The sequence below is a fragment of the Halictus rubicundus genome, chromosome 3, assembly GCF_050948215.1.
Source record: "Halictus rubicundus isolate RS-2024b chromosome 3, iyHalRubi1_principal, whole genome shotgun sequence".
Classification (NCBI taxonomy): Eukaryota; Metazoa; Arthropoda; class Insecta; order Hymenoptera; family Halictidae; genus Halictus; species Halictus rubicundus.
In genome coordinates this window covers 9135361-9151632 of record NC_135151.1, presented here as the reverse complement: position 1 = coordinate 9151632, position 16272 = coordinate 9135361, and the positions used below count along the sequence as shown (strand labels likewise).

General features: G+C 38.2%; 2 protein-coding genes across 4 annotated transcripts; one reads left to right on the top strand and one right to left on the bottom strand.

Moving 5' to 3' along the window:
• The first annotated feature begins 487 nt into the window (after window positions 1–487).
• LOC143352603 (putative cytochrome P450 6a20) lies at window positions 488–8062 on the top strand. Of its 2 annotated transcripts, XM_076785236.1 has the most exons (8): window positions 488–520; window positions 1527–1730; window positions 2164–2533; window positions 3357–3697; window positions 5968–6201; window positions 7099–7350; window positions 7425–7525; window positions 7844–8062. In XM_076785236.1, the coding sequence occupies exons 2-8, from the start codon at window positions 1547–1549 to the stop codon at window positions 7895–7897; spliced, it is 1536 nt and encodes a 511-aa protein (XP_076641351.1). In that variant the 5' UTR covers window positions 488–520; window positions 1527–1546; the 3' UTR covers window positions 7898–8062. The 2 variants fall into 2 exon arrangements, with proteins under 2 accessions (XP_076641351.1, XP_076641350.1); XM_076785235.1 differs by having other exon boundaries at window positions 7425–8062.
• A 346-nt stretch (window positions 8063–8408) lies between these two features.
• Window positions 8409–16040, bottom strand: LOC143352604 (uncharacterized). Of its 2 annotated transcripts, XM_076785238.1 has the most exons (4): window positions 15961–16040; window positions 10893–11463; window positions 9459–10029; window positions 8409–9422 (listed from the first exon to the last, which is right to left on the bottom strand). In XM_076785238.1, exons 2-4 carry the CDS (start codon window positions 11421–11423, stop codon window positions 9127–9129), a joined length of 1398 nt encoding a protein of 465 aa, XP_076641353.1. In that variant the 5' UTR covers window positions 11424–11463; window positions 15961–16040; the 3' UTR covers window positions 8409–9126. The 2 variants fall into 2 exon arrangements, with proteins under 2 accessions (XP_076641353.1, XP_076641352.1); XM_076785237.1 differs by having other exon boundaries at window positions 8409–10029.
• Between the last annotated feature and the right edge of the window lie 232 nt (window positions 16041–16272).

Genomic DNA, 16272 nt, shown 5'->3' with positions numbered 1-16272 from the left:
GAAAATGTTATTCGAACCTTCGAATAACGAATAAAGATTAAGTATCTTTTATTCGAATCGCTATTTAAATAATTTTCTAGCCTAAGTAATGCCCAACTCTGTGAATTCACGTCCTGTAATTTTTGTTTCTGAATGCGGCAACATTAGGCGCATTAATGGGATTGGATTTAAATTTAAATTATTAATTAATGTTATAAATTAATTAATCCTTGCTTTAGCGATACACGCTTGCGGGAACCAGCTTCAGAATTTCATTATTTTCGCCGGTACTCAGTATTATAAACGGTAAAAATTTGCCGGTCTCGAATGTGTTAATATTTAATTTAATTATTACAAAGAGTGCCAGCGAACCCTGTTTTAGATGTATCATCCCGTATAATCGAGTATGTATTACGATATCACGCGAACCCTTTAATTATTTGATTACAGGAGTTAAAAACACATTACGTAATCGTCGCTATAAAATGCCAGGAGAATAGATTTCCTTCTGCAGTTCGCTGGCGGATATACAAAGAATACAGTGAGTATTACAGTGATGCAATGTTCGCAAAAGTGTAATTAGCTAATACTATTATCGATGCTCGTGATACGATTAAAATGTGTAACGAACGTATACTATGTAATTCCATTTTAAAAAACGCAACAATAACGATTTTTAACTATTTCAATTGTTACCTATTAACTTCACTATTATTTTCATTAGTGACAGCTTTACTAAGCCGCTTTTCTAAATTGTGAAATGTTTCTAAATTATGAAGCGCGTATAATTCCATAACGCTATTTCCGAGCGCTTCAAGTACCTACAACTCGAAACTTCAAACTGTTATATCTCATCATGGAAGTATCTGACAAAAAAATGTTTGAGACAAAATTGACTTGTTTTTTCCGGTAGAATCTAAATATGTAACATTTTATAGGGGGTTCCATTTAAAATTCACGGCCACTTCACGTTTATGTAGTCAGAAAGGCCCTTCAATTCCATGCAATTTAAGGCTAAGAACTTTAAAATCGATGGCATAGTTTTCGAGATATTGAGCTGTTCAGAGTTATGTGGGCCACCCTGTATATAGTGGTTGATGCTTACTTATATTATGGTGCTTATCTTAATCCCTATTTTTATTTCTCCTCCCGTGACATCATTGGATTTCCCTAATAATTCTTTATCTGAGTGTTTATTCGTTGGCGGTCGAACCACCGTTCGTGACAATATATACAGGGTGTCCCAAAAATGTTGTACTTCATTGAAAGGGGAGGTTACTGGGATCATTTGAAGTAACTTTTTCCTTTGCAAAAATGTTCTCCGGTGCTTTGTTTCGAGCGCGGCTACAGCGGAGGGATTCCACCTCAGCGATGGATCCCACTGAGCGCGACGTTGGCATTGGCCGAGCCGGAAAAGCCGCAGAGAACATTTTCGCGAAGGAAAAAGTTACATCGAATGACCCCAGGAACCTTCCCTTTCAAGGAAGTACAACATTTTTGGGACACCTTGCATGTTAAAAAATAAATGTTGATTTCACGTATTGCAGAGTGCAGATAATTAATCACAATGTTACTGACGTCATGGTTGATATCCAACATTTTGGGTGCAGCGATTTTCATAATCACTGGGTTATACATATATTATAAACTTTCCGTCTTTACTTTCTGGCGTAAGACGGGAGTGTATAATATGGAGCCAACGTTCCTTGTCGGTAACATGATGCCACTTCTGACTGGTAAAATATCATATGGTAAATATTCAAAGAATCGTATCAAATTATAATAAAATTCCACCAAATTTTAATCTACAAGAGATCATAGGAACGCAATAAAAACCTTTGCGAGCGAAGGACAAAATATTGTTGAAAATAGATTTTTCTTAAAGTATCAAAAATATTTTCATCGTATAACTAAATTGCATGTGAACATTTTATCTACTGAATCAAAAATATGATCATTTGTCGCTTAAATAATCGATTGGATTATTTGTTTGCAGCTTTAGGGACTAGAAATACGAACCTAACATTTTTTTCTTGAAATTTTTTGTTCATATGTACAAGACAAATTTCCAATTCTATTATTCCTCGTGCATCCGCAATCTACAATGGCGTCTTTGCGAGCGTATACCATTAGCGCAACCCGTTTTATGACATGCGCGTTAACGAAGAAATTCTTATTTCGTAGGTGAATTCTTCAAAAATGTGTACGAACGGAACAGGAAGCATCGCCTTGTCGGCATATACATGTTGCACAAGCCATATTTGATAGTGAACGATCCCGACTTAATCCGAAATATATTAACGAAGGAATTCGCGAACTTCCACGATCGCGGAGTATTTTGCAACCCGGACACAGACCCATTGTCGGGCAATCTAGTCCAAATGCGTGGGGTAAAGTGGAGGCACCTAAGGATCAAATTGACGCCGACTTTCACGTCCGGAAAGATCAAACAAATATTTCCGATTATGAAAGAGACCGGAGACACGTTGGCCAAATTTCTTAGTCGCAAAGCCGAATTGAAAGAATCGATCGACGTGAAAGACATTTTCACAAGGTAAGCGGTTACGGAGGGTTGTTCGAAAGTTCCGCCAAACATTTCAAGAAAATTAGATTAAATTTCTTTAATCATCAAAATAAAAAAAGAGGATCTTAAAATTAGTACAAACAGAAGATTGTAAGATTTTTCCACATGGAATTACAGTGGTTTAAAAACACAATTTCACAATTAGAAAAAAGATTCTTTGGTGGCAATATAGCAATTCTTTATCACTAGAACTACGGAACTCGACAAAACGGCGGATTCCAAATGTTTTCACCCTCGAACAGCGGAGTCTGGATTTACTTTGACCCAGAGTATCAAAATCGTCATTCAATTATTCAGTTTCTGACGAACTAATTAAATTGATACTTATCGCAGTAGGAACAATAAAGAGATTAATGTGCCTGCAAGAAGTACCTTTAAAGATATGTTTTCATAAATTGATAAATGCAGCAGTGAATTATCATCAATATCATCAATTACGTAGTTAATTGAGGGTTAATTTACGATTATTGTGATTGTAAAGATGCAATCACAAGGGATTATTTAACGAGTTTGTCTCTTTGAACATGTACCATAATAAAAAGGTCAATAATATGAATGAACAAATTCTTGATGTTTTTATGATGTAATGTAAAATAGTCGCTTTTAGTACTCCGTAGGTCTAGTGTTAATTTCGTGTAGGCCATTTTCGAAGAGTGTGCAGGATTGTTTGTAAGTAAAAGAGAAGCTTCAGACACGTGATTTAGTTTTTCTTCGTTTCTAAGCTGATTCTTATGTCTCCATACATCTTTTCGACAGGTTTTTAGACACCGAAGTTGATCGGCTTGTTTTGCAGATATTCCGTTGACGTCATCATGTCGGCTGCGTTCGGAATAACTTGCGACAGTATTAACAATCCGAACAACGAGTGTCACTTTTGGGCGAAAAGGATATTCAGACCGAAACCTCTTTGGAACAGTCTTATTGCTTTTGCGCCGCAGGTGTTCGATTTATTTTCGATGCCGTACACCGAGCGGAGCGTCACCAAATTTTTCACTACCCTGTTTCGGGACACAGTACAGTACCGGGAATCCCACAATATCGTCAGGAAAGATTTTGTGAACTTGTTGATGCAACTGATGAGAGACGGATACGTTGATCCAGACGACGATTCCGTAAATCAAAAGGCTGATGCAAGTAATGGTCACATTCTTATTAATGAACGGTGTACGAGGTGCTGTGAAAAAGAAACCGGACCCTGTCAGATTCCTCGCGGCGCGGCGGTATCGAATAAAATTTGATGGCTTTGTCGGTCACTTCTCTATACCCTATCGATCTGCCAATTTTCATCGAGCTGCGGATATTTCAGCGCGGGCAACAGTTTCTACTCAAAAAAGAAAAACATGAAAATTTATTTGGGATATATATCCCAAATATCTAGCCGATAACACTGTCCAACAAAATTAAACTTTTTTCGAATTTTGCAATACCTGTTGGGTGATTCTTATACAATTTGTCATCCTAAAACCGAATCTGAAAGTAGAATTGCTCCATCACGCAACGTTTTCGAAAAATTTTGGTTTTTGTAAAAATGCCCGATTTTGATACGAAACGACGTGTTACGCAAAAACTAAATACGCGAGGAAGTTCAAATTTGAGTCAAGAGATAGAGGGGACTCTCCTCTACATATTCATGTAGTCAATTATATTTTTATGGACTTCCTAATAGTTGTAAATGGTTGTTAAAGTTTGAAAATGTGCCGACGCGGGTACTTTGTACGCTCTATTTTTGTATTTATGTGAAAAATCCTTTATCTAGCAGGAATTTACTATACAGGAATGCATTCTACAGACATTTCTGGTAAAGAAACCATTCACGAAAAGTATTTGGTTCCCTTAATGTACGAGAAGGATCAGAAAATGTTAATTGACAGCGTGTGCGCGACGCGTTCGCGCCAGACGGCCATTGCAGCCTTTTCGCGACTCGCCAGGGCTGTCGCTATGCGTAGTCGACGCTGGTACCACTCAAGTATGTCTTTGCTTACTATGCTTAATTAAATACATTTTTTTTTGTCTTTTTGGGTGCCAATCATTACAAAAGATTATAAAAATACGAGTTATATTCACATTTCATTGTGGAAATGCTTAATAAAGAAAATTGACTCCAGCAATGCGGTGACTGGAAAATTTTATTTTCAGTAATTGTTGTGTTATCTTTATAATTGTAATACCAATGGACATTCAAGATTCTTCCGATTAAAATAAGTCCAAACACTATGTAAATGGGACTATTTTTATCGATTTTATTGATCGAAGTACATAATTAAGACATAGATCGCTCTATATTAAATCGATAAAATCTCGCGGAAGTGTATAAATCAGCCGGACTGTTTTTGTTCTATTCATGACGAAATTATTTTAAAATCAAAACAAGGAATACAATTCCAGCATTAATCTTTCATCAAGATATTTCAACAATGGAAAAACGTTACAAAGGAAAAGACTTATGTGCGGATGCTTGCTGATTACTGCTGGACACTTATTATTGAAAATCGGGATACCAGGAACAAACGTCAAGCAAGGTGGAAACATTTTAAATTTGTTTACATCAGAAATAGGTAAGTTTTTGTATTCAATTTTCTTTATTAAGCATTTCCACAATGAAATGTGAATATAACTCGTATTTTTATAATCTTTTGTAATGATTGGCACCCAAAAAGACAAAAAAAATGTATGTAAATAGTAAGCAAAGACATACATGAGTGGTACCAACGTCGACTACGCATAGCGACGGCCCTGGCGAGTCGCGAAAAGGCTGCAATGGCCGTCTGGCGCGAACGCGTCGCGCACACGCTGTCAATTAACATTTTCTGATCCTTCTCGTACATTAAGGGAACCAAATACTTTTCGTGAATGGTTTCTTTACCAGAAATGTCTGTAGAATGCATTTCTGTATAGTAAATTCCTGCTAGATAAAGGATTTTTCACATAAATACAAAAATAGAGCGTACAAAGTACCCGCGTCGGCACATTTTCAAACTTTAACAACCATTTACAACTATTAGGAAGTCCATAAAAATATAATTGACTATATGAATATGTAGAGGAGAGTCCCTTCTATCTCTTGACTCAAATTTGAACTTTCTCGCGTGTTTAGTTTTTGCGTAACACGTCGTTTCGTATCAAAATCGGGCATTTTTACAAAAACCAAAATTTTTCGAAAACGTTGCGTGATGGAGCAATTCTACTTTCAGATTCGGTTTTAGGATGACAAAGTGTATAAGAATCACCCAACAGGTATCGCAAAATTTTTCTGGTGTTGGACAGTGTAATTGTCCCTGGCCGGGTCCGTGTTTTGCACAATTATCGACTAGCCACTGTATATGCGATATACTAGAAGTATGATCGTGTGGCTCCGCGATTTGAGCCACGCATTAATTATCCTTTTCATTATTTATGCTTTCTAGATATTGTGCACAACAAATTGACGCTCGCAGAGGCTACGGGCCAAGCTTATATCTTTTATTTAGCTGGATTCGAGACATCTTCGACGACAGTCACGTTCTGTTTATACGAATTAGCGAAACATCAAGATATTCAAGATAAAGTGCGAGATGAGATTCGAAATGCTATTAAAAAACACGGCGATATTACATATACTGCTCTGAACGACATGCCGTATCTGAATAAGGTGACCTTAGGTTGGTATGCTAATTTTAGCGTAATTGGGTTTAACGTCATGCTTCGGACGCAGAATGTACTGCACATGTACAAATGCTGCACTGTAGAAACTGCACATGTACAAATGCATAATGCTCGTTTTTCATCAAAGTTTAGAATTAGATTTATCTCGGCGTATCTGTTTGTCACATATTCCTTAATGTTAAAAGGAAGCTTTGAAATTTTATTCTAAACGATAATCTCAAAAGTAATTATTAGATAATATTACTCAGAATGATTTATTATTAGCTCACGATTAAAAATGTAGCTGCTATCGAAATGTTTAATTTAAATTTAAATTTTCGGTATACAGTGAAATCTCGTTGTATGTTAGTACTGCCGTTCTCGCCGAGCGTCCCATTTGAAATACATAGGGCACGCTGGAAACCTAAGAGCCATCCCGCGTGAAAGTCATAAGAAACCTATGACATAAAAATGTGACTGACGTTCAAACGGAAGGAAGGAGATTCGACCACTCACCGCGATGGTGTGAGGTTTTCCATTGACTTGGAAACGTGAGGTTGGCACTGACATACAACGAGATTTCACTGTATCCTTAGATGTGATTGGTAGATTTTGAAACGCTCCATGTACAAATTAGTTCGTAGCTCTAGTTGTAGCATTAGTACGATTACTTACAAACAATTAAAATACATTCTACTCTCTAAAGAAAAATAATCTCCATCACTGTCTATGCACTTGGCTCATTTTACAAGCAATAAATAAATCTTCAGTACCGGGTTAAAAGATTGGCATTTAAAATAATGTTACAATGATTGTGAAGGTTACGAATGAATTTGTAAACTTAATAATATTCAATAGCTGTCGAGTGTTTAGAAAATTGAGTTGAAGTTAAGATAAAAATTCCTTTTGTCTAGAAACTCTGAGGAAATATCCGGCGCTTGCCTTTATAAATCGTATCTGTACGAAGGAAAGGACGTTGGATACCACAAACGTGACCATACCTGCGGGAACTTCTGTTGTAATACCTACGTATGGTCTTCATTGGGATCCGAATATATTTCCAGAACCAGAGAAGTTTGATCCAGAACGTTTCAGTGAGGAAAATATTAAATCTAGACATCCGTACGTTTACCTGCCTTTTGGGGAGGGGCCACGGATATGCATAGGTAGGCATCGTGTACCGAAAATCTTCGAAAATATTTTCGAATGAATAATTTTGATTTGTGTTGCTTTCTTATAGGTTTACGATTTGGAATGGTCCAAGTGAAAGTCGCTGTAATAATTGCGCTGCTCAATCATAGGATAAAATTTACACCAGACACACCAGATTCCCTTGAATATGTAGGTGGTTCTATAGTTCTACTGGCAAAGGGGGGTGTGCATTTAAACATCGAAAATGTAACATAGTCTATTCAACTGTGATGTCTCGTATTGTCCTTACGTGGATGATAGTGAAAGGGTAGACTTTTCGGACTATTCGGAGTATGAAAACAGGGGAAAGGGTCTACATTGTTGTATAAAAGAAATGTTTGCCTAACTACAGACCATTTACCGAGTCATAATCCAAACATCAATCTGTGTCTTATTGTACCTATCTGTTTGTGACTACTGGTTCATCTAAGTGAAGAGAATTTATTTATGAGAATTATTTTCAAACAGAGAGAAATGAGAGGTAGGAGCCAGAGAGAGAAAGAGAGAGAGAGAAGAAGATGACCTTTCACATTTTAACTTCATGCCTAGAGAAATGTAGAAATACTATTGGCCGTCTTTGATGGTCACTAACTGTAATCTCCAAAAAACATTTCTACAAATTAACTTACGAAGAATGTGTATTTAATTTGTAATATCAAATAAATCCACAATTGTTTGCCAAATACATTTTGAAGATGATATCGTTTAATATTGTACCGATTACTGAGTATAATTATTGATACCGTCTACGTTAGTAATAACAGCGGAGATACTCGCGTCTTAAGTATCAATGAACATTTTCCAAAATTTGAATACTAGCTTCAAGGAATTTTCAATCCTCAATGAAAAGTCGATGCCTGTCGATGAAATACGATCTTACACGAAATAATGATGAAAAAGTAACAGTGTTCATAAATTAATTTCTTCGTCCTATGCAGAACGCGTAAACCTCCTGTACATCGACCGTGTTGTTTCCCGTTGAAATGAGGAGAATTAAGACGACGCGATTCAAAGTTGGATATCAAATCCGGAGTTGGTGGTATCATCAACGTTTTATTTCACAGTCTGACATATGAAACACAACGGTACTCCGGTACTTCCGAATAGTAGATTTACATTATACACACAGACACGGAACGTATCCGTTCAGCCGTTGAATAATCTTTGATAAACTTCAATAAAGATGGTTACTTATTTCGCATTGTACCTGCATAGACACGTATAAACACCAGTCTTGTTATCCAACATTCTCGCGAAGGATAAGAAGAATAAGAATGCGCATCCACTTGTTACATCCTACACGTCGCACCGTTGTGTATCAAACTGTGATTAAAAAATACACAAACACGCAACGACGATAAGCAACAAATGTATACACACCCTAATATAGAATACTCTCTAAAACCCTAATCAATGCTGAACGAATACGCTCCGTGTCCACGCGAACAATACAAAACTACCTTAACACATTGTCGACCGGTTGCAATGAAGTGCTCACCGGTTTTCACCAGAATCGTACAAATTGAGGTACAGTAGACTTGACCAAACCCTAATCCGGACCTTCCAGGTCACCAACATCTGAGGATTGAAAGCTACCACCCGTTAAATAACATTCTCAAACTGAGAATTGCTGATCAGCGTCTCTGACCGGCAATGTCCGAAGAACAAAAGACGCTAATCGGCGTCTCCAGTCAACAATGTGTTAAGGAGCGACAATTAGATTCCACTGGAGCGTCGAATCAGAAGGGAAGCTAGTAACGGTAGCCTTTGACATCGTAGCCATCAGCTGGTAAGGAGTTAGCTAGACTAATCAGTTCGGATCGATAGAGTCCATTGGATGCGTGAAGACCGGCTGCTTCCGCAGGCCCGGCGGAAGCTAGGAGAGCACCACGTTCATCGAGACCTCCAAGACCTCCAAGACCTCCAAGTCCACCGGCTTTCTGCAAAGCAGCGGATGCTAGAAGACCCGAGGGCCCTCGAAGGTGGCCAGCTTCCTGTAGTGAGCCGGGTCCAAGAAGAGGGCCTTGAAGGGGACCTTGAAGGGGACCTTGAAGGGGACCGTGAAGGGGTCCTTGAAGAGGACCTTGAAGAGGACCTTGAAGAGGACCTTGAAGATGACCACCTAGTAGCTGTCCTTGTCCGAGAAGAGGGCCTGAACCTTGAAGGGGGCCGGGTCCAAGAGGTTCAGACGCGAGGAGACCGCCTGACTCTTTGAGTGCACCAGCTGAAAGGAGGCCAGCAGATTGTTTGAGGGCTCCCCCAGAGAGGAGGGCAGATTCTTGAAGACCTTCGTGAGGGTCGACGAGGATGGGCTGTCTAAGAGGGCTGCTCTGTGATAGTTTAACTGGCGGCGTAGCTTCTACGGGTTGATGACTCAAAAGCGCAGAGTTGCCTGCACTGTCGGCCACGCTGGCAGCCGCAGCTTGTGCATTGTTCTGCGCGGCTGCGGCTGCGGTCGCGGCCTTCTCCGCTGCATTTTCCGTGCTGTCGTAGTCTAAACGTGCAGCAGATAGCTGCTCGTCGACGGTTTCAGCTCGCGCCTTAGCCTGGCCCAGCATAGTGGTTTGTGCAGCCAATTCAGCCGCAGCCTCAGCCGCAGCTAGTGCGGCGCGGTCCGCCGTAGTCTGGGCTGCGTTCAAAGCTGCCGTGATCACCTGCAAACAGAGACCATAACTTTTATAACCATAATGAAAAAAGTCGTACGATAAATATTGTACTTCTGAACGAATTATGATTGCTTATAAACAATACAGTAGTGGTCGGTTAAATTTACATCAGTTCGAGAGCCAGCAGGTAAATTCCCGCGAGCAGGATATCTTGTTTCGCAAAAAACTGACTCGAATCGACTGTCGACTGGCTCGATAATGTGAGAGAATCGACACAACGAGCAGAAGCGAGATAGACGTAGCACGTACAGAACAGAATAAATATGCAGTAAAGAAACTTTCATTTTCTGTAGTTGTCGCCTTACCTTTATAATTGTAGTACTAAAAGATAGCCGAGATTCTTCCGATTAAAACAAGTCCAAACACGAGATAAATCGGACTATTTTTATCCATTCAATTACGAGCTCACGAGCTACCCACGCGCGAACCGCTAGCCGGTAGTGGTACCGTTAGTCGCACGAATCGGAGCGTGGGGGTAGCGACTCGAGTGTTGGCAATACACAATTAATAATATTATGTATCAGTAAATACCACACATGGCTGAATACATAGTTAAGCTATAGATTGCTCCATGTTATATCGGTAAAATCAGTCCGATTTACCTCGTGTTTGGGCTCATTTTAATCAGAATAATCTCGGTCGTGGTGGCACAATTATAAAGGTAAGGCGCAAATTCAAATTTTCTTTATTCCCTGACTACCTTCTCCAGTAGTAGCATTGCACACTGCTGAGAAGTACTGAGGTAGCTTCGCCGAGCTCAAGGCACTTGGGAGAAGGGTGGAGCTGACTATGTAACCCTGGAGATTTTTAATTTAACCGTGCACTGCTGTAGTTCTTTTTTCGGCACTTGCCTGCAGCTGGTGCATCGCCTGCTTCGCGGTAGTGCGCGCTGCATTCGCCGAGCGTTCCGCCTGCTGCAACTGTAGATTCTCGCCGTCCACCGCCACGTGGGCGTCCCTCGATTGCTGCTCCAGACCCTGCACCACGATCTGCTTGCCGGCGAGTGCAGCGGCTGCAGTGGCGGCCGAGGCAGCCGCCGCTTGCGCCAGCGTGTTTTTCGCAACGTACGCTGCCTGTCCCGCAGCCTGTTGCTGGTTGCTCAACTGAGTGTGAGCCTGCTCCGCTGCACCTTTCGCGATGCTGGACAAAGGTCCGCCCACGCTAAATCCTGGTTTTAAAGGACCTCGAGCCGGAGCTATCGCCGCTGCTGGTAGTCCTGGTTCCGCGTCCAAATATGCTGCCGAGTCCGCCAAGCCTAATGATGGTCCACGTTGGGCATACTCGTAGTCGTAACCACCTAATTGCGGGTCTAACACTTGCTTTTTCGTTGGACCACCGTGTGCTAGGCAAAGACAGCTTAACAGTAGCACTATTTTCTTCATCCTTCAGATCTTTGGATGGCCCTGCGTTCGGGATCAACTGCTTTTGTGGACAGAAAATTTTGGGGATGTTAGGGTTGTCAAGATAGCGATGGTAACGCGTTGCAATTATACGTTTTCTTTCATAATGGAAGGTTATTTTAGACATTTGGTGTACTTAGATTTTAAGGAATTTAAAATTTAAGATTTTACATGAAATCGAATTTTCAGGTTTGGGAATTTTTTCGGATTTCAATACAGTGTTGTATTGTACAAGCGGACGGGGGATGATTCTACATGTAAAAATAAATTTAAAAAAAGGAATAACATTTTGTTGTTTAACGCCATTCTCTTTTCGAAAAAATCAAGTTTCAAGATCCGTCGGGTTCGCGTGCTTCAGTATATGCAGGAAGTAGAATTGGTTGGTCATGATCAGACGCGTGAGACGATTCCTATCTAACAGCACGCGTATTCGCTACATTATCAAAATCGATTTTCTCGACAACGAAGCTTCGGATGAAAAAATATTATTCTACATATTTTCCTTATTTTTCCAGAAGGTATCACCTCGTGTCCGCTTGTACATGTTATTCGGCCGCACCCTGTATGTTTTTAACATTATTGACATATGAACACGCCTGAATTATGTTTGATCCCTTGCTACATAATATCGAGTCATGAATATGGCAGTCAATGTGTTATAGAAAATGTAGATACACGGAGGAAAAAAATCGTACAGCGAGGAGTTGAAGAGTATGCGAACCTATTCGACTACAAATTTATTTGCACATAAATTTTACAGTAAAGGTGTCTGTAATTTTGTATACAATTTAAGAGAATACTTTAAGGAAAAACTAAGAAATTGCACTATTTTTATATTTTTCAAATTGAAAAGTTAATGCCGTCATTTCTGAGTCCTACATTTAAAGGGAGTCAATGTTTCGTCTTAATTCTAATTCGACTCTAATTGATACCAATTTAGATACATAGTGCCATAGTGCGTGACCATAACATTAAGAAGAATTCTCCTTGACCTACCGTCGCTTGATCTTGAATAGCGTAAACGGTAAATTATAAACGAAATTACTCAATTGAAATAAATCAGTCAATCAAAATGTCATTAATAATGTCATTAATGTCATTATGTTTGTCATTAATTGTACAAAGTAATTCGTGGCTTTCACAGTTAATCATTTGTTGCTTTAGTTTGAACCCAAAACTTTCAACCACTACCATGATTGGTTGACCTATTGCAAGACGAAGAAAATGCATAGAAAGTGATGAAGATTATTTTGCAGAGTAAAATGTACTGTTTGTAAACAATTAATAAATTAACGAATTAATCTGTATACCTAATATAATAAATTTTTCACAACGAACACAATTAACATAACAGCACAATAATCATGTGTAGTGCATTACGAAACTAATAATTTGATGTACGTGTTTTAACTAAACGGTGACATAAGACGCAATCATATCATCTTTTTAAAAACCTTTTATCAATTTGTCACACGTAAAAGATAATGTTACAGTTCTACACTATGTGAATATTTCAGCGACTTTGTCAGCAAAGGATACACAATACTAGTGGTTTCAGAAACGCTATGAAAACAATGTCAATATCACTATCATTTTGATCGGTAACGTTCGGTTCGCGGAACAGGGCGGCAAGAAATTTCATCGTTCGTTTCGCAAGGTATTTACTTTCATTTTACCCGATACGAAATAAATATGTCAGGTTGCGCAATCGGTCAGGATCATAATCGAATAGTCGCGCCTAACGGGATTAATTCGTATACAAACTCTGGGGAATATTGATTGCATGTCTCTTTACGAAATTCCGGATTGACGTAAAATATTCATGACGCACGTTCCACCTTTCCGGCGCAACTCTGTCGCAATTACTGCCGCCGGTTCAAAACCAAAAGTCTAGTTCCGTCGCGCTCTGAAAAGCAGCAGTATGTGAGCGCATAATTAAGCCGCCGCTGGCAGATCTTATCTGCGGCTACGTGCGATTCTACGCGCGTGTTAAAATAAGGCAAAGTTTCTTCAACGAGAAACGGTTTTTTTTTGTCCGATACCCTTTCGAATCCGATCCGATACACTGTTCAAAACACGTAACTGACTTTGGGTAAATGTTTTCGAAAGATCTTCGATTAACTGATTTTAATGAAAAAAAACTCCTTTTTAATATCCATCATGTTTTACTAATAAGTATAATTAATACAGGCACAGTAATTGGTACCCCCACAATAACTGTGTCCCTTACCCTACATTACTCGGAATGATTTATTGTTAGTTAATTAATGTAGGCACAGTAATGGGTACCCCCACAGTAATTGGATCCCTTACTCTAGACTCTTTTTAATTCGCACGTGTGTAGTTTCTGAGAGAATTCTTTTCCAAAAACAATTCCTAACTTCGAAGACATTTTGTGCTTTAAAAGTAATGTTTATACAGCTTTGATTTACGTGATAGTGTTCCAGGAATTCTTTGAATTAAGAGGATGCAGTTTAGTATTGCAGTGTTAGTACGAAGATATGTTTAAATAATGAGTCACGTGGTAAAGACACCTAAAATCTGTTCAAATCATTTCAATTTACTTTTCGGTTAGGTATTCAAAATTACAAATCCGAAAAATAGTTCAAATTTGTTAAACAATGTTAGTAATGTATTAGGAACCTTCATGCAAATCTCTACTCTTGTAATTGGTTCCATGAAAGCTGAAATAGGAGAATTGTTGTAGTAATGTCTTTCGATAAACATTCCTTGTGATGCAAATGAAACAAAAGTACGAATCATTTTTGTTAATAATCCATGTTGTTTAGTACTTCACAATTTGGATATTAATCCGCAAACTGCGAATTTTTATGCAACATAAACATTGTCTGCGTTATTTGTAAGAAACAGGGGTTAATTAAAAACGGAATTTCTTCTTCCAATAGTTTCAGAAAACTGAAAATATTACAATATTAATCTATTTACTAATCTAACAATATTTTTATATTCTTCCCATACTTTCACTATCCTGTATATCAGTCACGAATTTTTGTTATAAATGCATACAATATTTTTATAAATGCATAAAATGCATAACATATATATTGATGCTAATGAATGCTAAAGTGCATCGTGAGACTATTGATTAATAGTTCGATTTTTTTCTAATAACAAAATTTTAAATTCCTGTAATTTTGCAGTATGTCTGAATGAAGTATCACCCCATTTTCGGTTGCGCGATGATTTATGGCCGACACGGCGTGTAATTAACGCGACATAATATAACGCAGCTGCAATAAACTAGTTAACTGAAAAACTGAAATATTCCGGCTTGCGAAAGGGGTTCGTGGACCAATTTTATGACTAAAAATACGACGAAAGGCAGGTACTAAAATTCCGCTATTGCGAAACAGAAAAACGCACTGCGGCAAAAGGTAAACGCACCAAAGAAAGGATTTCATACTTCAGACTTTACACTTCGATCCGTTATACTATATTTCAGACACAATCGGAGGAGTGGTAAATGCGTGAATGCATTCATTTACTTCATTCATACCCACGAGAAACCATTCTATTGAGATTTAGAAAAAAATTATGAATATATGTCAAGGAATTGACTTTCTCAGTAAATGTTTCAAACGTGAGTAATACTGCACAGTGCGTTTTATAATCACCACATTCAGAGTACCTTTTGCAAATGGTCAGAAAAAGTTTTTGTTCAAGATAGCAGTGATCTGTTTGATTAATCCCTTGGAAAGCTAAATAACAATTTTTATATTGAAAATGGTCAATGGCACGGAAAATTATTGTCTCAAACAAGGGTCTTAACTGCATAGAAAGTTCCTGATCCAATTTAAAGTTTATTTGTGATGATTGCAAAATTGAAAATGTAATTATAATATTTTTTATTTTCGGATAATAATCAGCTGTCAACTTTCATAAAGCATAACAATACCTTAAATAATTCTGAAAATTCTATCTAGTTTCAATTACAAATATGTAGATATGCAAATTATGGATTTGCAAAAGCTTTTGCAATACAATGGCAATCCAAAACAAAAAACGATTACTGCAACTGATTGCAGTCAAACAAAATTTGCGAAGTGTTCAATAGTGTAATCAATGCAATTAACTAAATTCCCAACACCTTAACTCAGTGAAAGCGTATTGAGCATATATTTTGCAATTTGTTCCTTTCGTACAAGATATAAATCACATATGCCACGAAGAGGAATGGGCTTCGGAATAGAAACTATGAATAGAAACTTCGTTGATTGATGCTTTCGTAGCATTAATATTATGAAAAGGAAATAATAAATAAGAAAAATGTTTCGAACAATTAAAAACTTAAAGAACCCAGAAAAAAACATTTCGCTCCTCCACGTTTGATATAAACGAATACTCATTAATAAATAAATTAAATTACCTTGAAATTATTAATCTTTGAGAATTTTCTTATTTTCATTTTTGTGAAATAATGGAACTGAGGAGTCGCATAAAGATCCACAGCCGAGTCATCGTAGTTTCGAGATGTTAACAAACAGTGTTTGGTACTCACCTAGTATAGTAACTGGACCGGTCGAGCGGCTGAAGAATCGATGGTGTCTTTGCTCAAGGAAACAACTAAGAACTGATACCACTTACTTGATCATTGGAGTTCTTATAGCTCTTGTAGTATGGTAGTTGCGGAAGGGGTTGAGGACAGTGCAAACAACGATCACATTGCTGTGTTTTTCCTCAAGTTGCAAAAGAAAATCTGTAGACAATTAACTATTACAACTTTCTCTCCCACTTTTCTCAAAACCAATTTACCATTCCCTATGTATAATAATTTTTTTCATTTTGTTTTCTTTTCTTTTCTTCTGCATAC

Bases quoted from the DNA above. Each gene is read 5' to 3' on its own strand.
- LOC143352603 (XM_076785235.1), top strand. From the start codon at position 1,547: ATGTTACTGACGTCATGGTTGATATCCAACATTTTGGGTGCAGCGATT. The intron at 6,202-7,098 runs GTTGGTATGCTA...CCTTTTGTCTAG, and splicing joins TCTGAATAAGGTGACCTTAG to AAACTCTGAGGAAATATCCG. The intron at 7,351-7,424 runs GTAGGCATCGTG...GCTTTCTTATAG, and splicing joins GGGGCCACGGATATGCATAG to GTTTACGATTTGGAATGGTC.
- LOC143352604 (XM_076785237.1), bottom strand. From the start codon at position 11,423: ATGAAGAAAATAGTGCTACTGTTAAGCTGTCTTTGCCTAGCACACGGT. The intron at 10,030-10,892 runs GCAAGTGCCGAA...CTCTGTTTGCAG, and splicing joins AGGCGATGCACCAGCTGCAG to GTGATCACGGCAGCTTTGAA.